General features: G+C 45.1%; 1 protein-coding gene across 1 annotated transcript in view; it reads left to right on the forward strand.

Moving 5' to 3' along the window:
- The first annotated feature begins 3,686 nt into the window (after nt 1-3,686).
- LOC126101415 (protein O-mannosyl-transferase TMTC2-like) overlaps nt 3,687-23,921 on the forward strand; it is a 98,305-nt gene continuing 78,070 nt past the window's right edge. The window contains exons 1-2 of the mRNA XM_049912077.1: nt 3,687-3,880; nt 20,729-21,952. Coding sequence (XP_049768034.1) covers nt 3,795-3,880; nt 20,729-21,952 — 1,310 coding nt within the window. The 5' untranslated portion in view covers nt 3,687-3,794. The remainder of the gene's footprint in view (nt 3,881-20,728; nt 21,953-23,921) is intronic.

Genomic DNA, 23,921 nt, shown 5'->3' on the forward strand with positions numbered 1-23,921 from the left:
ACTCAGAGGCTTTATCTTCTATATCTTCAGATGAATCACTCATAATCATCAGTCCGCTTTAATTAGAGCTCACATACCAATGAAACAAAGCATGCAAACAGTGAGTTTGGAAATATTTCATCGTACTTTGTACAAAAGACTGCTCCATTCCAAGCTCAACAGTGTTGGCTCTGAGCACTATGGGACTTAACATCTGAACTCATCAGTCCCCTATAGTTAGAACTACTTCAACGTAACTAACCTAAGGACATCACACACATCCACGCCTGAAGCAGGATTCGAACCTGCGACCGTAGCAGCAGCGCGGCTTCAGAGTGAAGCGCCTAGAACCGCTCGGCCACAACGGCCGACTCAACGGTGTTGCCAATCCTAGTTATCTATAATATCTGGAGATGATTCTTTTATGTTCTGAAAGCAGCTTCATAAATAAAACGAAAAGCGAAATAAGTCCAAATTGACCAAAAATGAACTTGGTTCCCCCGTGATCTGAACGCCCCATGTAATTGTGTCGTTTAAACGCAAATTCTAAGAAATTTCTTCTGCAGTGCCGAAATTTCTTTTGACGAGGAATGTACTCTTTGCCTGTATCAGTCCACTGTTTACGTCCCTATTGCTTAATTCCTCGTGTGTTATTTTACTTTCAAAGTAGGGGAGGTATTTCACGACGTCTACTTCGTTGTCCCAATGCTGGTAAATTTGTCACTAATTATATTTCTGCTACTGTTCGTTACTTAAGTATTTCTTCAGTTCAATCGCAATCCAAAGTGTGTGTTCATTATACTGTTCATTCAATTCAACAGTTGCTGCAATTAATCCTCAGTTTCACTGACAATAGGAAGGTCATCAGCGAATTTTTACGCTGAATTTTGATCTACCCTGAAACAATCTATTATTTCCGCTATTCCTTCCTCTATATGCAAACTGAACAACTGGGCCGAAGGATACTGCACCCTTGTTCATGTCGAGTATTTCTTTCTTAATCTTTTTTGGAATTCTTGTCATTCCATCTAGATTCCTTTACATATTGTACTCGATATCCATAAAGTCCACTACCACATCGATAACTCATAACTTGGAGACCATAGGAGATGGAGCATCGTGATTTGCTGTGAAACCTACAGCAGATCTCTATTTTTTTCCTTGTATGCCCGAATGTCAGCGTGTGCCCCACTCGTAGCTCGTAGAACATAAAGGCAGATATTCGAATACTGCTCACGTGCGGCCAGCATTGCTGGATCAACAGATATGATTGCTTCATTGATTCGTGCACGAAGGATGATTCATTGGTGGTGTGTACGCGCTCATCTTGAGGTGTCCGATAGCGTGGCAATGTGTGATATTAGATGGAATTGTCACGACCCATCCACCTCGCAGGAAATTGTCGTTCAGCATATCCTGCATTTTCAATGTGGTGATACAGTATAATGCGGAAAGGCAGTGGACGGCTGCAGCTCTTCGGATCTACATCTACATCTACGTCTACGTGATAGCTATTCACAATAAAGTGCCTGCCAGAGGGTTCAATGAACCACCTTGAAGCTGTCTCTCTACTGGTCCACTGTCGAACGGCACACGGAAAAAACGAGCGCATAAATATTTCTGTGCGAGCCCTGATTTCTCTTATTTTATCGTGATGATCATTTCTCCCTATGTAGGTGGATGCCAACAGAATGTTTTCGCAATTGGAGGAAAAAACTGGTGATTGAAATTTCTTGAGAAGATACCGGCGCAACGAAAAACGCCTATGTTTTAATGATTGCCTCTCCAATTCTCGTATCTTGTCTGTGGCACTATGTCCCCTATTTCGCGATAATACGAAACGAGCTGCCCTTCTTTGTACTTTTTCGATGTCATCCGCCAGTCCCACCTGATCCAGATCCCACACCGCACAGCAATACTCCAGAATAGGGCGCACAAGCGTGGTGTGAGAGGTATCTTCAATGGACCTGTTGCACCTTCTAAGTGTTTGCTCTACCCACAATATTAACTAGCTGATAGTTCCAATTTAGGGCATTTGTAACTGTAATCCATAGGTATTTAGTTGAATTTACAGCCTTCAGATTTGTGTGACTTATCGCGTAATAGAAATTTAGCTGATTTCTTTTAGTACTCATGTGAATAACTTCAAACTTTTCCTTATTCAGGGTCAGGGTGCTAGCGAGAACTGTTCTGAGCACGTCCAGGTATACATTTACCGTTATGGTTTCCTCTGCGAAGAAAATATAGGTCTGAGACCCTATCGCGTATTGTGCAAAACCAAAGACTAATCTTTGGACAATCACGGATGCACTCACGTGTGTTGTGTGGATTCTTGGAGGTTCAAATGTGTCCCACAACGTGGAAAATTGCTTTATTTGAAGTCATATACTTTTTCAGGTAGTCAGTAACAGCATCTATGGAGGCCAACTAGGAACACGCCAGTGCATACTACACAGGACAATCGTTCGGCTGTTATGCTTAGACCATGCGCACTTCGGTCGCAAAAGGCGTAATCGCTTGTATACGGTGATTCCGTGATGACGTTACAAACTTTCAGCGATGATGAGAAGAGTAAGTAGATCAACAGATCTGATAAAAACGGACTCTGAAGTGGGTGATATACACGGCACCTTCTCCTGGCCTGTAGCCATTGTGATGCACTGCAACAGAGGAAAAAAACTATGAGATATGCTAAACGCTTTGCAACAAACCGCGGACTCTGTCTCTATCACTTTCCAAATTATGAATTTTAGAAATGCTATAGGGATTTATAGACACCTTGTATATTACCCGTCATAATTATACAAAACTACTTAAGAAAATTGGATTTATCCGGTCGGTGTGGCCGAGTGGTTCTAGGCGCTTCAGTTCGGAACCGCGCTGCTGCTACGGTCGCAGGTTCGAATCCTGGACATGGCTGTGTGTGATGTCCTTAGGTTGGATAGGTTTAAGTAGTTCTAAGTCTAGGAATTTACTTACCTGGGAACCAAAATCACAAGAGATGGTAGAAGCCGGAAAGAAATTGCGACCAGAATACAAAAGACCAAAATTGCATTTAATCGGAGAAGGAACTTAGTCACCAGCAACAACATCAGTCTGAAAATAAGGAAACGTATCATGAAAGATTTCGTTTGTAGTGTGGCCCTATACGGATGTGAAATTTTGACAACTGGAAGAGAAGAGAGGAGACGGCTAGAGGCCTCGGAGATGTCTTGCTATAGAAGGATGATGAAGATCACCTAAAGAGACAAAGTAACAAATGAAGAGGTGCTTAGAAGAGTACAGGAAACCAGATCTCTATGGAGGCACATCCAAACAAGAAGAGACAAACTTGTAGGGCACATGCTACGACACAACAACATCATTGAAACAATAGCAGAAGGAGCTATTGAGGGAAGGAATCGGCAGGGGCGACCAAGGATATCATACGTGCAACAGGTCGTGAATGACGTTGGATGTAACACGTACGTGGAAACGAAGAGGCAGGGAAAAAGAAAAGAGGAATGGCGCTCTACTGCAACCCAACCTCAGGTTTGAACCCCGTAGAAGAAAAGAAAAAAGTATAGGGGACTGATGCCCTCAGCTGTTCAGTCCCATAGTGCTTAGAGCGATTTGTTCTATTTTTTTTTAATTGGATTTACCAACAAACGCATTTGCTGAGAGTGCTATCACATTTTGTGTGCTTGTCGGCAGTCGTCCGTCCCTGTGAGCGCGCCTGTCGCCCCGCTGCCCTTGGCGGGGTTTCTGCAGCCAACAAGTGTGGGAGCGAGAGGCAACAGGTAGTCTGCTGGTGCGACGCGGCCGCCCTTATCTGGATGGACGGCACGGCCGTGGCGTGCGCGCTGCTCGCCGCCGCCGCCTACTACAACACGCTGGACGCCGGCTTCGTCTACGACGACAGGTACGTCGCTTCACCACCTGGTGTAGTCTACCCACGTGTACACAGTTTGTTGCGAAAAAGTGACATGTGGTACAGACAGAAAGTCTGTATCACTCGTTTCCATAATATTTCACTGAAATCGTGCATTATAAGCGATAATAAAGCGACATACAAGTACCGAGCGAGGTGGCGCAGTGGTTACCACACTCATTCGGAGGGACGTGGGCTTGTACAGTTTTTCGTGATTTCCCTAAATCGCTTCACGCAAGTGCCGAGATGGTTCCTTTGAAAGGTCACGGCCGATTTCCTTCTCCATCCTTCCCTAATCCGATGGAACCGATGACCTCGCTGTTTATTTTCCCCTCCCCCAAATCAATCAACCAATCAACCAACCAACGTCGAATTGTTTCAAGCAACAAGCATACTCATGTCGCTGGCCGATGTGGCCGAGCGGTTCTAGGCGCTTCAGTCCGGAACCGCGCGACCGCTACGGTCGCAGGTTCGAATCCTGCCTCGGGCATGGATGTGTGTGATGTCCTTAGGTTTAAGGGGTGTAGGACGTCAAACGGGACGACTTGGAGCAGGAGAGGCACCAGAGGACATTTTAATTTCACTGTCTATACTTTTACGAATAAATTCATAAAACTTTGTCCAAATGACCAGAAAGGATTCAGGATTTACACTCATAGCAGTGGAAGTTGTAAAATATAAGAATTTTTTTTGCATTTGAAATTTGATTTTTTTTCACTTACCATTGGCTGCATTTGTTGCTATAGGTACACTTTTCTTCATAAGTAAGGGAGATTCTTCGATGAATTTTGCACAGCATACAAACCATACTTACAGGTGTATCAAACTCTAGAATTTTCCAAATCTATTGGAAACTGTGGTAAAAATTGCATATAAAATTTGAGTTTTTTCTAAACGTGAAGTTTAAAATGTAACAGCACCTTCATTTTTTCATAAATTAAATAATTTCTAGAGTTTCATACACCTGTAAGTACGGTTTGTATACTGTGCAAAATTCATCGAAGAATCTTTCTTACTTATGAAGAAACGTGTACCTATAGCAACAAACGCAGCCAATAGTAAGCGAAAAAATGGTAAACTTTGACATGTACAACAAAATTAATTTTGTTATGTTTTTGAACTTCCACTGCTATGAGTGTGAATCCCGAATCCTTCCTGGTCATGCTGACAAAGTTTTATGAATTTATTCGTAAAAGTATAGACAATGGGAATTAAAAAGTCCTGTGGTGTCTCTCCTGCTCCAAGACGGCCCGTTTAACGTCCTACCCCCCTTAAGTAGTTCTAAGTTCTAGGGGACTGATGAACTCAGATATTAAGTCCCTTTGTGCTCAGAGCCATTTGAACCATTTTGAATCACACTCATGTCGCTATACATATGAGATACGAGGGACGTCCAATGAGTAACGCAATAGATTTTTTTCTGAAATTACATCGTTTTATTCAGGATTCCAATGCTCCATACTCTTCCCCGCTCTTTTGGCTACAAAAATCTATTTCTTAATACAATATCCGTTGAATACCGCGGCGTTACGCCACCTTACTGGACGGGCCTGTTTGCCCATATGGTAACACCCAACAGGTCGACGTCGCAGCCGACGTCTTGCTGCATCAGGAGCCTCCCCTTCATCCAAATACCGCTTCCCACGGAATGCATCGTTCATTGGAATAAACTGATGGAAGTCGGAGGTGCAACATCGGGCACACACCTTTGACTAACCCAAGTGATGGACGTGTGTGTCAGCACAACCGAGAGAGACTTCCGACTGACCAGCGAGGTGTTTGTGACCCGTCGATCGCCTCGAATGAGAGTGTCCGCACGTTCCAGTACTGCCAGAGTCACAGCTATGAGCGGCAGGCCAGATTTGCACGACCTTGTTGTGGTGATGCCAGACTCCGCGTCCAACAACTCACCGTGCTTTAGTTCACTGCTAGGTCTCCGTAGACATTCTGCAAGTGCCTATGAATATCTTCGATGCTGTGGTTTTCCACCAAAAGAAATTCAATGGCAGCTCTCTGCTTCGAACACACCTCTGGTACACAGGTCATTTTTAAAGCTACGAATGGTGCCGCACCTATTGAAAATTCATGAAACTATAGGCGCTGAATCGGGTATATTCCACACTGCCCCACATCAAAGTCTGCAATATTTCCACAGAAAATTGGAGGGAAAACATGTGTTACATTATTTATTGAACGGCCTTCGCATTTCTATTACTGAGTGACATACAGAAATACAAAGCTGCAACAGTCCACAGATGGTACAGGTACAGAAACGCAGTGCGTTGTAAGTCATAGAGTATCACCAGATTACATGGCGAATCAAAACTGTAGGAAATATGTATGTAGGTGTGTATGCGACAAGAACTTTCTTTCAAAAACACAGCCTTATTTAAAAAACTTTTGCAAGTAAATTTTAGCTTAACAGCTTAAGATGTTCTGATAGTCCGTCCACTGAGTCAAAGTTCTCTAAACTTCGACCACCCGAGGGTAGATGATAGTAAAAGTAACTGACCATCAGAGACAAAGATATCGACAGGAGTGCCCCAGGGAAGTGAGACAGGACTACTCTTGTTCTCCATACACATCAATCGTTTGACAGATATTGTGAGCAGCCTGTTTGCTGATGACACTGTAGTGCTCGGGAAAGCGTTGTGGCTGAGTGTTCGAGGACGCAGCATGACTGAAACTGAATTTCTATTTGGCGTGATGAATGGCAGAATTCTCTACAAATTGACAGGCAATAAAAAATGCAAACGAGTAAGGAAAACATTTCTGCAATGCTCGAATACAATATTAGCGTTGTGCCGCTCTACACAGTGATGGCGACCAAATATCTAGGCGTAATGTTGCGAAGTGACATGAAGCGGAACGAACACGCTTGGTAGGTTTTAGGATGGTGAATGGATGGCTTCAGTTTATTTGGTGGATTCGAGGAAAGTGACACACATCCATGTAAGAGACCGCGTACAGAACACTCAAAAGTCTATGAGTTGGATAAAAAGTAGCGGCAACACAGTTATAATTCATACCAGACTTCACTGACATACATTCACGGTATTACGTCCCCTCAATATAATCGCCTCGATCAGCTTCCCGCACTCGGATGGAAGACACCGTACACCATCAACACATTCATTAAGGATCACCCTATGACACAGGCGATGTCCTCTCTTGTGTTGTTGCGTATGCTACGAAGAGTTACCTTCATCATGACGAACAGCTCGTAATAGCATCAACTGATGTCGGATGAATACAGTGGATATTCCAGTACCTTCCACCTCCACGTACGCAGCAGCTTTTGCACGGGATTCTCCGCCTGGCATCGTGCATTGTCATGAAGGATGATTGGATGTAGTGAAGAAGGAAACACTGTTCTGAGCTCCGATCATGTGCCAGTCAGGATCCACGCACGTTTTTCATGTTTCCAAAACATACTTTTCGTGTAGGTGAACGGGTTTGCTTACGTGTTATTACTCGAATAGCTCTTACTGATCACTGTGTTTAACAAAGAGCTGACCAACTACCATTAATGTTACGGTGTCACGCGAATCGGTGTGTATGTAAGATGCGAGGGAAAAGTGTGTCATGTGTTTCCACATGCGGATATAACAGAACAATATGCTTAAATAATGTATTTGTCAAAAATCACTACAGGCTACAGATGAAAGGATCTGATGGTTTTCCGTCCCCTTCCCTTCATCTCTCTCTCTCTCTCTCTCTCTCTCTCTCTCTCTCTCTCTCTCGGCCTGACTGTAATGAATTTTGACAAATGTATTATGTTAACATGTTGTTCTGTTGTGTCCGCAGCTAGAATCACATGAAACAGTGTTTAAGGAAGCGAGCATTTAGACCTAGTTTCTGTCGCATTGATGGCATTTGGTCAGCTATTTCTTAAGTACAGTGTATAGAAGAAATAACTTGAGGAAGAATCACTAATCACGCGCCTTCAACGACGGTTAAAGAATCCTTGTACTTTTTACTCCTTCCCGTATTTTTTAACCTAATCGCGTGATCAGACAATCTAAAATCATTAACTGCTTTATCGTTGTTTTAAGTATCATATAATACGAAACAGTAGAAGCTAACCATAATTTATTTACTGTGTGACACAGGTATACAAATGTGTACGAAAGTTCTCAAAAGCTAAGCCTCATTACAAGTTGTAATTTAAAACAGAATATTAGAAAAGTTGTGTACATTGAAACAAACTAAGCTTTATGAAAGATTCTCCGTAAATAAATCCCCTCTACCCCTCCATTCCTGTTAATTGTGATACACCTTGAATGTAGTGGCGTTATCCAGTAAGGGCCTCGTGATGATTCCATAGTTTTTCACTAGTAGTTCCAAAGAAAAAACAAACTGAAAATAAATCAGTCATATATTTAAAAAAGATTTGTCTAAAAGTAAGAACAAAAATAGTTTAGAGAAAAATCTGAAACACCTTTTAAAACTTTCCTCTTTTCATATACTTATATCAAAAAAATTTTGCATCACCCCAGTTCCCAAAGCTCCTGAAGATAGATGTTGACTGTGGATATTGTATCACAGACACAGTCCTTTTGACTGTTCACAGATGTCACTAAACCTACCCAAAGATGTAAAAAGTCATGCATGAGCAGCGCCTATTAGACAGAGGGGTCCGACAGCCGATCAGTTCCAGTCATTCCACCAGGAAGGAGGTACACAGCTCATGCTGTCTGTAGTTCAACCATGCCTAGACGTTCAATACCGCTGTTCGATCGCGTCCGCATTCTTATTTTGTGCCAGGAAAGGCTCTCAGCAAGGGAAGTCTCCAGGCGTCTCACAGTGAACCAAAGCGATGTTGTTCGGACATGGAGGAGATACAGAGAGACAGGAAATGTAGATAACATGCCTCGCTCAGGCCACCCAGTGGATGACCGCTACTGCGGATTATGGCTCAGCTTTTCGCGCAACCACAGGACATAGTCTTATGGCTCAAACTGTGCGCAATAAGCTGCATGATGCACAATTTCACTCCCGATGTCCATGGCGAGGTCCATCTTTACAAACATGACAGCATGCAGCACGGTACAGATGTGTACAACAACATGTCGAATGGACCGCTCAGGATTGGCATCACGTTCTCTTCACCGATGAGTGTCGCAGACGGAGACGTGTTTGGAGGCAACCCGGTCAGGCTCAATGCCTTAGACACGCTGTCCAGCGAGTGCAGCAAGGTGAAGGTTCCCTGCTGTTTTGGGATGGCATAACGTGGGGCCGACGTATGCCGCTGGTGGTCGTGGAAGGCGCAGTACGTGAATGCTATCCTACGATCGATAGTGCAACCATATTGGGGAGGCATTCGTCTTCATGGACGACAATTCGCGCCCGCATGGTGCACGTATTGTGAATGACTTCCTTCAGGATAACGACACTGCTCGACTAGAGTAGCCAGCATGTTCTCCAGACATCAACCCTATCGATCATGCCTGGGATAGATTGAAAAGGGCTGTTTATGGACAACGTGACACACCAACCACTCTGAGGGATCTACGCCGTATCACCGTTGAGTAGTGGAACAATCTGGACCAACAGTGCCTTGATGAACTTGTGGGCAGTGTGCCACGACGAATACAGGCATGCATCAATACAAGAGGACGTGCTACTGAGTATTAGCGGTACCGGTGTGTACAGCAATCTGGACCACCACCTCTGAAGGTCTCGCTGTATGGTGGTACAACATGCAACTTGTGATTTCCATGAGTAATAAAAAGGGCAGAAATGATGTTTATGTTGATCTCTATTCAAATTTTCTGTACAGGTTTCGGAACTCTCGGAACCTACGTGATACAAAACTTTTTTTGAAATGTGTATTTTCAAGTTATGTTCAGACGGCATGATCTTATTATCGTCTCATTTGCTTTCTCAGCATCTTCTATATATTCAAGTTTTGTTCAGGTATCATAATCTGATTAACATCTCATTTGCTTTCCTAACATGTTTTGAACGGAATCTCCTAAATGTACTACTTGATTCGAAGGGAACCATTTTCGCAGTCAAATGTTACACTAATCTAACTTTTTATGCGCATAATAGCTAAGTCTTAAACATATGAACTTCTGTTCGTAATATATTCCAATCTTTCAAATCGTTAATTATGCTCTTTCAGCTACTCTGATTACCTTGAGACAATTAGATATTCTTTTTTGCAAAGGTAGAGCTTACGCTGGTCCTTTTGGTACACTATTTTCCCATTCCCCACTCTTAGTTTGGCTACGAAACCGAAACTTTAATTGTGTTGTTTCTCCTCTCATCATTAATTAAGTTAGTCCTAAGTACCGTAATCACTTTAAAATTTGTCAAGTGCGAGTAAGACTCGCGCCCTGTGGTTTCTTATATATATACAGGGTGTTTCAAAAATGACCGGTATATTTGAAACGGCAATAAAAACTAAACGAGCAGCGATAGAAATACACCGTTTGTTGCAATATGCTTGGGACAACAGTACATTTTCAGGCAGACAAACTTTCGAAATTACAGTAGTTACAATTTTCAACAACAGATGGCGCTGCGGTCTGGGAAACACTATAGTACGATATTTTCCACATATCCACCATGCGTAGCAATAATATGGCGTAGTCTCTGAATGAAATTACCCGAAACCTTTGACAACGTGTCTGGCGGAATGGCTTCACATGCAGATGAGATGTACTGCTTCAGCTGTCCAATTGTTTCTGGATTCTGGCGGTACACCTGGTCTTTCAAGTGTCCCCACAGAAAGAAGTCACAGGGGTTCATGTCTGGCGAATAGGGAGGCCAATCCACGCCGCCTCCTGTATGTTTCGGATAGCCCAAAGCAATCACACGATCATCGAAATATTCATTCAGGAAATTAAAGACGTCGGCCGTGCGATGTGTCCGGGCACCATCTTGCATAAACCACGAGGTGTTCGCAGTGTCGTCTAAGGCAGTTTGTACCGCCACAAATTCACGAAGAATGTCCAGATAGCGTGATGCAGTAATCGTTTCGGATCTGAAAAGTGGCGGCCCAGACCAGTACTTTTTGAGGATGCAGGGACGATGGGACTGCAACATGGGGATTTTCGGTTCCCCATATGCACCAGTTCTGTTTATTGACGAAGCCGTCCAGGTAAAAATAAGCTTCGTCCGTAAACCAAATGCTGCCCACATGCATATCGCCGTCATCAATCCTGTGCACTATATCGTTAGCGAATGTCTCTCGTGCAACAATGGTAGCGGCGCTGAGGGGTTGCTGCGTTTGAATTTTGTATGGATAGAGGTGTAAACTCTGGCGCATGAGACGATACGTGGACGTTGGCGTCATTTGGACCGCAGCTGCAACACGGTGAACGGAAACCCGAGGCCGCTGTTGGATCACCTGCTGCACTAGCTGTGCGTTGCCCTCTGTGGTTGCCGTACGCGGTCGCCCTACCTTTCCAGCACGTTCATCTGTCACGTTCCCTGTCCGTTGAAATTTTTCAAACAGATCCTTTATTGTATCGCTTTTCGGTCCTTTGGTTACATTAAACCTCCGTTGAAAACTTCGTCTTGTTGCAACAACACTGTGTTCTAGGCGGTGGAATTCCAACACCAGAAAAATCCTCTGTTCTAAGGAATAAACCATGTTGTCTACAGCACACTTGCACGTTGTGAACAGCACACGCTTACAGCAGAAAGACGACGTACAGAATGGCGCACCCACAGACTGCGTTGTCTTCTATATCTTTCACATCACTTGCAGCGCCATCTGTTGTTGAAAATTGTAACTACTGTAATTTCGAAAGTTTGTCTGCCTGAAAATGTACTGTTGTCCCAAGCATATTGCAACAAACCGTGTATTTCTATCGCTGCTCGTTTAGTTTTTATTGCCGGTTCAAATATACCGGTCTTTTTTGAAACACCCTGTATATATATATATATATATATATATATATATATATATATATATATATAGTCCACCCTGGGAATCGGATACTGGGAAGGTATTGCTCCCTGGAATTCCATTATCGTATCAAAAGTTATACAGCAGTTCCCCAGACTAGCCCAGACATAAAATAGAAGCTAGCAAGTGACTTTAGTTTATATACATAGAGAGAGAAGATTTAGTAAAACATTTTTATTTAGTCACTAAAACATGACTACAGCTTACGTCTTATGTTCGTATGCAGTAATGTTTGTCTTTTATGCTTTTGATTGATGGTGAATGCAGTGTATTTTCAAATGTCAAAAAATACTTTTCAAGTGATATAATTACAATTTAACAAGTTTCAATTGTTTTTTACTTTACTTGGACAGTAGAACATTGCTTTTTGCCGAATTTTATGGTTCTTAGTCAACGGCAACCAACCTATATGTTTGGATGAGTGAGTTTTCGAGTATCAAAATGTGTAACAGAAAGTACCGTGTCTTTTGACTGCACTGATTTAGGAGATTACAATTTTTTACGCCGACAAGGAACCATAGACGTTAGTACGTGACATAAATTTGAATCTAATACATGAAACTGTTCCTGAGAACAGAATGAGCACGGCTTTAGAAAGCATCGCTAGTGTGAAATCCAGCTTATTCTTTTCTCACATGATATACTGCAAACTATGGATGAAGGGGACAGGCAGATTCGATATTTCTAGATTTTCGTACAGCATTTGACACGGTACCCCACAGCGGACTGTTGACGAAGGTACGTCCTCACGGAATAGGCTCCCAGATATGTGACTGGCTAGGAAACTTCCTAAGTAATAGAACCCAGTATATTGTCCTCGACGGCAAGTATCCATGGGAGACAGCAGTAACATCATGTTTGCCCCAGGGAAATATGATAAGACCGTTGCTATTTCTTTATGATAAATGATCTGACAGAGAGAGTGGGCAGTAGTCTGCAGTTGTTTTGTGATGATGGTGTGGTGTACGGTGAGGTGTCGACGATAAGTGACTGTAGGTTGGTGCAAGATACTGTAGAGAAAATTTCTAGTTAGTGTGATGAGTGGCAGGTGGCTCTTAATGCAGAAAAATGTAAGTTAATGTTGATGAGGAGGGAAAACCAACACGTGATGTTCGGACACAGCATTCGTAGTGTCCTGTTTGCGAAAGTCACTCTGTTTTAATATCTGTGCGTAACGTTGCGAAGCGATATGAAATCGAACAAACAAGTGAGGATTGTGGTAGAGAAGGCGAATGGTCGACTTCGGTTTATTGGGAGAACTTAAGGAAAATGTAGTTTTTCTGTAAAGGGACTGCATATAGGACGCCAGTGCAGCCTGTTCTGGAGTAATGCCCAAATGGTTGGGATCCGTACCAAATTGGATTGAACGAAGACATCGAAGCGATTCAGAGGCAAGCTGTTAACATCGAAGCGATTCAGAGGCAAGCTGTTAGATATGTTACAGGTAGGTTCGATCAGCATGCAAATGTTACGGATATGCTTTGGGAGTTCAAGTGGGAATCCCTTGAGGGAAGAAGACATTCATTTCGAAGAACACTACTGAGAAACTGCTGGACGGTATACAACAGAAATATTAGAAGAAGAATTTATGCGGCAGCACGCCCAAAATATTATGGAACTACCGAGAAAGTTCTGAGAACCGACGTTTGAAGCTGACAATAGGAAGATCCTACTGCCGCCAACATACGTTTCGCGTAGGGACCACGAAGATACGATACGAGAAATTAGAGCTCATACGGACACTCGTTTTTTTCCTCGCGCTATCTGAGATTGGAACAGGAAGGGAAACGACTGGTCGTGGTACAGGGTACCCTCCGACACGTAACGTACTGTGGCTTGAAGAGCATATATGTATGTAGATGTACACTCCTGGAAATGGAAAAAAGAACACATTGACACCGGTGTGTCAGACCCACCATACTTGCTCCGGACACTGCGAGAGGGCTGTACAAGCAATGACCACACGCACGGCACAGCGGACACACCAGGAACCGCGGTGTTGGCCGTCGAATGGCGCTAGCTGCGCAGCATTTGTGCACCGCCGCCGTCAGTGTCAGCCAGTTTGCCGTGGCATACGGAGCTCCATCGCAGTCTTTAACACTGGTAGCATGCCGCGACAGCGTGGACGTGAACCGTATGTGCAGTTGACGCACTTTGAGCGAGGGCGTATAGTGGGCATGCGGGAGGCCGGGTGGACGTACCGCCGAATTGCTCAACACGTGGGGCGTGAGGTCTCCACAGTACATCGATGTTGTCGCCAGTGGTCGGCGGAAGGTGCACGTGCCCGTCGATGTGGGACCGGACCGCAGCGACGCACGGATGCACGCCAAGACCGTAGGATCCTACGCAGTGCCGTAGGGGACCGCACCGCCACTTCCCAGCAAATTAGGGACACTGTTGCTCCTGGGGTATCGGCGAGGACCATTCGCAACCGTCTCCATGAAGCTGGGCTACGGTCCCGCACACCGTTAGGACGTCTTCCGCTCACGCCCCAACATCGTGCAGCCCGCCTCCAGTGGTGTCGCGACAGGCGTGAATGGAGGGACGAATGGAGACGTGTCGCCTTCAGCGATGAGAGTCGCTTCTGCCTTGGTATGCGTGCTTGGCGCCGTGCAGGTGAGCGCCACAATCAGGACTGCATACGACCGAGGCACACAGGGCCAACACCCGGCATCATGGTGTGGGGAGTGATCTCCTACACTGGTCGTACACCACTGGTGATCGTCGAGGGGACACTGAATAGTGCACGGTACATCCAAATCGTCATCGAACCCATCGTTCTACCATTCCTAGACCGGCAAGGGAACTTGCTGTTCCAACAGGACAATGCACGTCCGCATGTATCCCGTGCCACCCAACGTACTCTAGAAGGTGTAAGTCAACTCCCCTGGCCAGCAAGATCTCCGGATCTGTCCACCATTGAGCATGTTTGGGACTGGATGAAGCGTCGTCTCACGCGGTCTGCACGTCCAGCACGAACGCTGGTCCAAATGAGGCGCCAGGTGGAAATGGCATGGCAAGCCGTTCCACAGGACTACATCCAGCATCTCTACGATCGTCTCCATGGGAGAATAGCAGCCTGCATTGCTGCGAAAGGTGGATATACACTGTACTAGTGCCGACATTGTGCATGCTCTGTTGCCTGTGTCTATGTGCCTGTGGTTCTGTCAGTGTGATCATGTGATGTATCTGACCCCAGGAATGTGTCAATAAAGTTTCCCCTTCCTGGGACAATGAATTCACGGTGTTCTTATTTCAATTTCCAGGGGTGTAGATGTAAATATGGATGCAGATGTAGAAAATCGGTTCTTATCAATCGAACAGACAGACATACTGACAGACAGACAACAAAGCGCTGTGTTAAGGACTTCTGGTTTACAGATTGAGGCACACAACACTAAAAATTAAATATACGAGGTGTATTCGGAACGTAAGGTCCAGTTTGGCGCGAAATGGAAACGACTGTGAAAATCCGATGGAACTTTGCGCAGATGTGTTGGGCAGTGTCTTTAGTGTGTCTGTCGATCGCTTCAAATCACTCTTTTCAGTTAAGAGATCAAAGCGATCACGTAGAAATGTCTAAACCAACAGTATGTGGATCTGGTGTGAATTTCGCCTGAAGCTATGCAGCCCACATAACATAAATGTCATGCATTTCTTTCTTCAACACAATTTTCAGCTGCATTCTGCCGGGGCAATGAAGACTGTCCTGCAGCTTTTTCGGTGAGAAGTGTTGGCTCCCTCCGTTGTTCATCTCTGCTCACATGAACCGCAGGTTACGAAGACAACATTTTGGCAGAAACAACGAAAGATAGACTAGCATTGAGAATTGGCGGGAAAGCACAGGCGGCTGTTTTCTGCGACGAAGATACTGGAAAGTTTGTACAATGTCACGACAAATGTCTAAAGCAGTGTCCCATGTAAGAGACGAGAGCGACCTACAGCGCGCGACGGCTCTAGAAGACGAAACACCACCGTAGGCATGGTTACGGAAGTATCCTACGTGGGTGACGTCAGTGGTGCTGCTGTCCCCTGCTACAACTAGCGAGATATGAATTCGCACGTGTTTGAATCTTGTCGCTGCAGCACACGCGGCAGTGAGGGCGACAGCCGCGTTCTTCTGGGCAAAGCAGTGGAGCGAACGCGACAGCAGCTATGAAATACTTATCAACCGATTTTAAGAAAAGCATTCGGTTAAAAAATTTGATTATTCCGCATCTCATAGTATGGTATATTTGCTGGATAAAGGTCTGAATTTATTTTCGTTGTTCATCATGTACAAAACTTAGAATTTTCGAGAACAGAAGACATTAGGAAGGCAGACGAGCCGGCCAGAGTTGCCGAGCGGTTCTAGGCGCTACAGTCTGGAACCGAGCGACCGCTACGGTCGCAGGTTCGAATCCTGCCTCGTGTATGGATGTGTAAGATGTCCTTAGGTAGGTTAGGATTAATTAGTTGTAAGTTCTAGGCGACTGATGACCTCAGAAGTTAAGTGCTCAGAGCCAATTGAACCATTTTTGAAGGCAAACGAGGAGTCTGTAACATCATGAATTCTGAAAAAAACTTGAAAATAAAAAATGACAGCAATCGGTGAAATATTATGTGAAATGACGTGTGTAAAAGAAAGAAATAGATCAGAGAGACGTTGTATCTGCTTTTTAATGGTGCTCGAAATCATGAAATGAAAATCAGATGCGTCAAGCATTTCCCTAATTTTTTTTTCATACTTTTAGACAAATCATTTCACGAAGCATCTGGCTGTCGTATCAAAAAATTTGTATGCTGATGAACTGAGTTTGCAACATCAGATATCTGTGAAGTTTCATGGTTGTTCATTGTCTTTTATTAGGGATTTAATGCATGTAATAAAATGTGATAGGTGTGTATACACTTAAAGATCAAGACTTTGACAACTTAAAAATATACTTATCGATGCAGTGTAAACAGTATACATAAAACTTAGTATACAGAATTGTAGATGAGTCAGTTAAGATATAGAAAGTACCTCGAAATGAACCCAGGACCCTTTCGTAAACATAATCTCAAATTTTGTACGCTACCGTTACAACACTCTTCTTTTGTGTGCGCTTTCTTTATATTTACGATAGTCAGTCATTCTTCCGTTTCTATCGGCTGTTAAAAGTTCTTGATCATGTAAAAAATATTCGTATTTAATTTAGTGATGAGATAACCGAGTGCTCCTCTGCTCATTCACGAGTATTCTAAGAGTTTCTCTGGTGATCTTCACAGTTGATGATATAAATTATCAAATTCGCCATGAAGATTCCTGTCTTTGTAAATTTCATGCGCAGCATTCCTTTGCGCTTTATTTTCCTAAGTAAAGGTAATTCTGTAGCCTTACTCCCCAACTACAGTATTTTACAGTGTAGGGGGTGTCGTTTTATAGAAACAGCTGGTCGGCTCTAAGCAGCCATCTTGTAGCTCGACATGGTCACTCGCATGCAGGACACCCAAGCTTTCCGACCGGTGCTGCTGGTTGTCGCTTGAGTGTAGCGTATCCAGACGTCGCTCGCCGTCGGTCGCTTCTGACGCTTACGTAGGACACGACCTAAGTCGTAGCAGCGACTATTTAGAGAGGTAGCCGGAACATGTGGCTAACTGCTGCGAATAAAATTTTTTTGATTTTCACTGTGCTTTCCATTTCTCGATCGATCAGACTTTACCTTCCGAACAGCCCTCGTATTTATGTGGTAGTAGAGATCATGTTGATCAGTTAGACAGATTACTTGTCCATTTTCTGCTCTTTGTTTGGCTCCAGGAATTGGGAGAAAAATTTTCCGCTAAATCACTATAATTTGTAAATCTACAGTCTATGTAATAACTTCACATGTGGCCAATTCTTTTTGGTGTGTGTGTGTGTGTGTGTGGTGCATTGCACAATATGGTGATGTACAAGTTAGTTAAGTGCTGGATATATTTAGGAATATGCGAAAAATACAATCCTGCAACTTCACAACTAAATCGCGCCGAATTTTCGTCGGCAACAACACACCAATAATACTTCGCCACAGTGGAATAATAAAAACCGAAAACGGACAATAATGTAAAGTGTATCTTGAAAATCATGTGAACAGCCGTCTGATGATGAACTTGCCAGTTCGAAACCGGTAACGGCGCTATTTACCTAAATAAATAGCAGTATTAATAGTGGCTGGTGGCTGTTTTCTTCTTTGTAAGAATTAACCTACATTCAATAATTATATTTTTCTTATTTACTGATGCAAATGAACCTCTTTTTATTATACCAGGCTCGCGCTGGTCAATTTGATACCAGATTTGTACCTTTCACGTTTTCGTTTGGCTATGATAATGCGCACGAAAACGCATTGTGTAGTTCGTAAGGAGTCTTATTTTCGCTCTGTTGCAACATCTGACCACAAGAAAAGCTACGTGGGCATTACAGAGCCGTTTCCGGTTCTAGGCGCAACAGTCTGGAACCGAGCGACCGCTACGCCTCGGGCATGGATGTGTGGGATGTCCTTAGGTTAGTTAGGTTTAAGTAGTTCTAAGTTCTAGGGGACTCATGACCACAGCTGTTAAGTCCCATAGTGCTCAGAGCCATCTGAACGATTTTTGAACACCTCTGTGCAATGCACTTAGCGATACCAGAAATGTGATAGATGTATGCTAAGGGGAGATGGGTTTCTGTTACTAGAAGCGATGTCTTGTGGAAACTACTGTGGAACATAAACGTGAAGAGCCGTGTTCGTCAAGACGTAGATTACTTCAGTATGTCTTTTGTGCCTGAAAAGCAGAAAGGTTGTATTTAAAATCGTTCATTATATAGGGTGAATTTGCTAAATGGGAGCAAACAATGCATAGAAGGTGCATAGAAGGTCATATGGAAATATGGTCAGAAATGCGATCCAAGAGAGGTACACCCATTTGAAGATGGAGATAAAAGATTTTTGACAGTGATCCCGGTACTATCACCAGGTATGTAGCGCCATCATGCGGTAAGCCAGGCAATGACGTGGAACATTCTGCACGACAACGGCCACTATTAGTATCACCTGTATAATGTGTACTTCCAACCTTCATATCCTCCCAACGTAACTTATGTGTATAAAATCAGAAAATGTACCTTGTAAGTGCTGGAATCAAACGAAAATACAAATGTAGGGGAAGGCGGGGCAAGATGGAGAAGCTAACTTTAAACCCTTACAAAAGGGACAAAAAGAAACAAATTCAAGTAGGTTTGATTATCATTTGTTTATTTAACCATTGAATTACAATAGCATGCAAAGAAACCTGCAGACTTGTTACATTTAGTTCGAAATATCTCGATTTGAAACATAAACTACCAATTCCCCATCTTGCCCCATATGCGGGGCAAGATGGGGAACTAGCATGAATTCATCTCTAAAGCTTAAATAAGGACTGGATTAACGAAATCATCTGACGATAAGGTTTCGAAACATGGTTCTGCCAATTGTAGAATCAGGTATTACGTTTTATTTAGGCCTCTTACTTTCACAAAGTACACAAATGTGGACAGCCTCGTCATCATCACTTTCTGTCCCTGCACAAGTGTCGTGGGCACCCCGACGCTGAAATACATATTTTTGTGGCACGTTGAACTGTCGAGCAGCCCTGAAATAACCCATATGACCTGCCATAACAGCATTTACAGCGCCTTCCATTGACTCCAATGACCAATCTTGCCTAGACGTTTGTCGCCGATACTTGCGAACGATCTGAAATAAAACACGTGGAACGTACTATTGAGTCAGATCATTCCTGGTAATCTATATTACACAGTAAATACCATATTTCCAATAGTCAGTCGCTAAAGCATGGCAAGAATACTGACTTATTTTTATTCACCATGTAGCCTAAGGCATACTTTGTAATTAATTAGGAAAGTGTTGGAATAACGAATACCATTCTATTTACAATTGCATTCAACGTATAATGTACGTGTTCAAAACCCGCAGCGAGGTAAACACATGAGACGATAAGAACGTAATGGTGGGACAAATAGTATGGGGAAGACGGGGAGGCCGCAGCTCGTGGTCGTGCGGTAGCGTTCTCGCTTCCAGCGCCCGGGCTCCCGGGTTCGATTCCCGGCGGGATCAGGGATTTTATCTGCCTCGTGATGCCTTGGTGTTGTGTGATGTCCTTAGGTTAGTTAGGTTTAAGTAGTTCTAAGTTCTAGGGGACTGATGACCATAGATGTTAAGTCCCATAGTGCTCAGAGCCATTCGAACCATTTTTTGAAGACGGGGAAGCTCCCCATCTTGCCCTACCCCGTCTTGCCCCCTACCACCCTGTCAGGTTATATTACGCCTACATGAACACTATGTAGTGTACATTGACTACTGACACAGCAGTTTACTGTTAATAAGACGTACTATTCAGTGATATATATACAGTCTGGACAAATGTTCACTAAATACATGTTTTAGGATCTCGAAAGGTGTAAAACATGGCAAATCAGTATAAGAGTTGTACGTACCGTGAAAAGCACACAGAAACCACCGCGAAACTAAGGTTCAGCAATGTCAACACACTGGGACCTGTGTATTGATGATGTTGACGTAGCTATCCACAGATGGCAATACTCTAACTGTAGCTTATAGCCCTTCCCCGTCTTACCCCACCTCCCCGTCTTGCCCCGCCTTCCTCTACATGAGGCCACTTAATAAACTGAGGTAAACTCTTCTGGCAAAAGAAATATATTTTAAGCGGAAAAACATTGCGTTACTGGCCGAGCGGTTCTAGGCGCTACAGTCTGGAACCGCGCGACCGCTACGGTCGCAGGTTCGAATCCTGCCTCGGGCATGGATGTGTGCGATGTCCTTAGGTTTAAGTAGTAGGGGACTGATGACATCAGAAGTTAAGTCCCATAGTGCTCAGAGCCATTTGAACAAAGCCGTTTCGCCACCACACAGACGGGCCATCCTCGGCAACCCGGACGTGACGGGCAACGAGACGTCGCTGTGGCGGCTGGCGACGTCGGACTTCTGGGGCACGCCGCTGCGGCTGGCCGGGTCGCACGGCTCGTGGCGGCCGCTGGCGGTGCTCAGCTTCCGCGCCAACCACCTGCTGGGCGGGGGCTGGCACGCCGCCAACGCCGCGCTGCACGCGCTCTGCGCCGCGCTGCTGGTGCGCGTCGCGCGCCGCCTCCGGGCCGCCCCCGGCGTCGCGGGGGCTGCGTTCGCGCTGCACCCGGCGCACTGCGAGGCCGTGGCCGGGCTGGTGGGCCGCGCCGACGTCGCCGCCGCCGCCTGCTCCCTGCTGGCGCTGCTCTGCTACGCGCGGCACGCCGACCTGCGCGACGCCGCCGACGCCCGCCGCCGGCGCTGCCGCGGCTGCGGGGGCCCCGTCCACCGGCCGCAGGGCTGCTCCCTCCGCCGGGCTCTCGCCGCCGCCAAGGGCCTCCTCGGCACCGCGCTCTGCTCGGCGAGCGACCGCCTCTCTTGCCGGACCCGTAGCTCCTCTCACCCCACTGCCACCGGCACAGTCACGACGAACGGTACTGCTTATAAGTCCAGCGCCTGGTTGGGACAGAGCTCTAAGTCAGCTCGAGACGATATCGTCAGTGAATCCAATGACGCCAACAACAACACCAGCATGAACGCACATGTGTGTCAACAGGCTCCGCTGAAAACATCCGTTGACTTCGATACACCGCCGTCTAACTCGAAAGCGATCACGGCAGAAATCACTCGCATTAGCGCCCCTCACACCACATGTTGCAAACAACCTCGCACTTCATCGCAACTCTACGATGGAACTGTTCCTCTCGCCTCTTGGCCTTCGACCGAACGGACGGAAAACGAGGAAAGCAGCGATGTCACACGAGACGCTAATCACAACACTGAGTTCGTCACTTCAGCGCCGTTGTTTTCAGTGAGCCAGTGGCGGTATCAGAACGCCTTCGACCATCCTCATCTGGAAGAAAAGATTGTGAGACGCAGTCTCTTCAGAGCCAAAAGGGAGGCGTCCAGCAGGCTCGGAAGTAATGTGTTGAGGAAGAGGTGGAAGAAGTGTTTCAAGGACAAAAATATAATCACAGACAGCGGTGAAGATCAGAAACGGCTTCTGAAGACAGCAGAGAGGAACACTTGTTGCGCCGCGGAGGGCTGCAACAAAGAAGAGTCCCACTCCTGTCGGTAAGTGACTACCTGCAGAATATACGTACTATACTATACTGTTATCAGTTCTCCTCTTAACACTTGCACAGAAATCCGCCTTTTCGTTTTTCAATGCTTCCCATACTTTACGAATATCATTAAATATAGAGTGTTCCGGAACTATTCGTTCAAATTAATACAGCCGGCCGCAGTGGCCGAGCGGTTCTAGGCGCTTCAGTCCCGAACCGAGCTGCTGCTACGGTCGTAGGTTCGAATTCTGCCTCGGCCTTGGATGTGTGTGATGTCCTTACGTCAGTTAGGTTTGATTAGTTCTAACGTACTGATGACCTCAGATGTTAAGTCCCATACTGCCTAGCGCCATTAATACTGGAGGTGGACAACATCAAAACAAATATAGTTAGTTATCGTACATATGGCCCCTCACGGCAGTTTATGATGCAAGGGGACGCTTTAGTTTAGCATGCTAATTACAGAAGTGGCATTCATAGGTACTGCTCGAATGCACACAGTAAATCGTTCCACCATTGATTGTCACGTCCGACGGCAATTCTACAGACTAGATCTTCTTCTGTTCTTACGGCGCTTTCGCGTACCAGCTGCTTCATAACAACCGAGCGGAAGAAATACGGGCACGTGAGGGCAGTCGAGCTCAGTGGCCACTTATCAGGGCCTCTTCTGCCCATTCATTGATTCCCGAACGTGCCGATCAGATCATTCCTGACAACAATGCTGAAATTGCCTGTCGCTCCATCGTGCTGGAAGTACATCCCTTACTTAACATTGAGAGGGTACATACCTCAGAAATTCTGTCAACGCCTGTTCCGAACATAGAGTAGTTCTGAATGTCACTACCCACTCCCAGTGAGTGACGCCAACACAACAGCTCACGTCAGCACCACTAACAATGTGTTTCCCAACATTGCAAATCGACTTCAGAGATCATGTGTCTCTTATCAAAATATATCTTCTTTTTTCTGTACCTCCTGTTCGCAATTTTTCACCAACACAACTTTTATTAAGGTAAGTTCACAAGATTGATGACTGAACAAGAAACGAAAAGGTAACAATAACGATGGCCGTAAAAGTCTCCTAATTTAGGCAAACAAAAGTTCACGTCTCATTTTCCACAAAGTTTCGTGGCATCACACACACACGCTAGCAAGAGTCCAATTCAAAGACGAAGACGTAATATTCAGTGGTCAAAGTAGGCGATTTTTTTTTCTTTATTGTGTTTCAATTCCCCATCAGGGCGGGCTGGCAGCAGCATATGCGCTGCTCATCAGCCGAAAGACATAGGACAAACAATAGAAGACATTTAAAAATAACAAAGGAGAGAATATGGTGAACATAGATATAAAAAAGGGGGAACATCACGGAAGGCAATAGATAAAAAACGGGGCCACTATAAAATGGAGATAAAAAACTGTTTAAAAGTAGCACACACAAAAGGCCACACACTGCGACAATTAAAAGAACACAAGGCACAGTACGACTGGAGCATAAAAGGTATCGACGGATGGCGTAGCACAGAACAAACACTGACGGCGAACCTCAAGACAGTACACAATTAAAATCACACCTCTTGATGCACAGGAGAAACAGCACTAAACACAACACTGATGTGGCACACTGATGATGATCAAAATGGAGGATCTGCCAGGCGCTAGGAGATGAGGGAGACCGGAAGAAGGGAGGGAGGGGAAGAGAGGGGGGAGATGAGCGGGGGGCGCGCTGAAGAGGGCCAGGTAGGGAGGTATGTGCGAAGGAAAGAGGCAAGTACGGGGTGCAGGGTCTCAGGGGAGGGGGGAAGGAGGAAAATCCGCTGTGGGAGAAGGAAGGGAGAGGAAAAAGGGGGCCCTGGGGAGGGGGGGGGGGAACAAGGCCAGGTTATAGTTGGAAGGAAGAGTAGATGTCACGGCGAAGTTCGTCATCCAGGAGGGGGAGGCGTTGGAAATTGCCCTGATGAAGGAGATGGAGGGTGTGGAGA

This window comes from Schistocerca cancellata, chromosome 9 (assembly GCF_023864275.1).
Source record: "Schistocerca cancellata isolate TAMUIC-IGC-003103 chromosome 9, iqSchCanc2.1, whole genome shotgun sequence".
In the NCBI taxonomy this organism is placed as follows: Eukaryota; Metazoa; Arthropoda; class Insecta; order Orthoptera; family Acrididae; genus Schistocerca; species Schistocerca cancellata.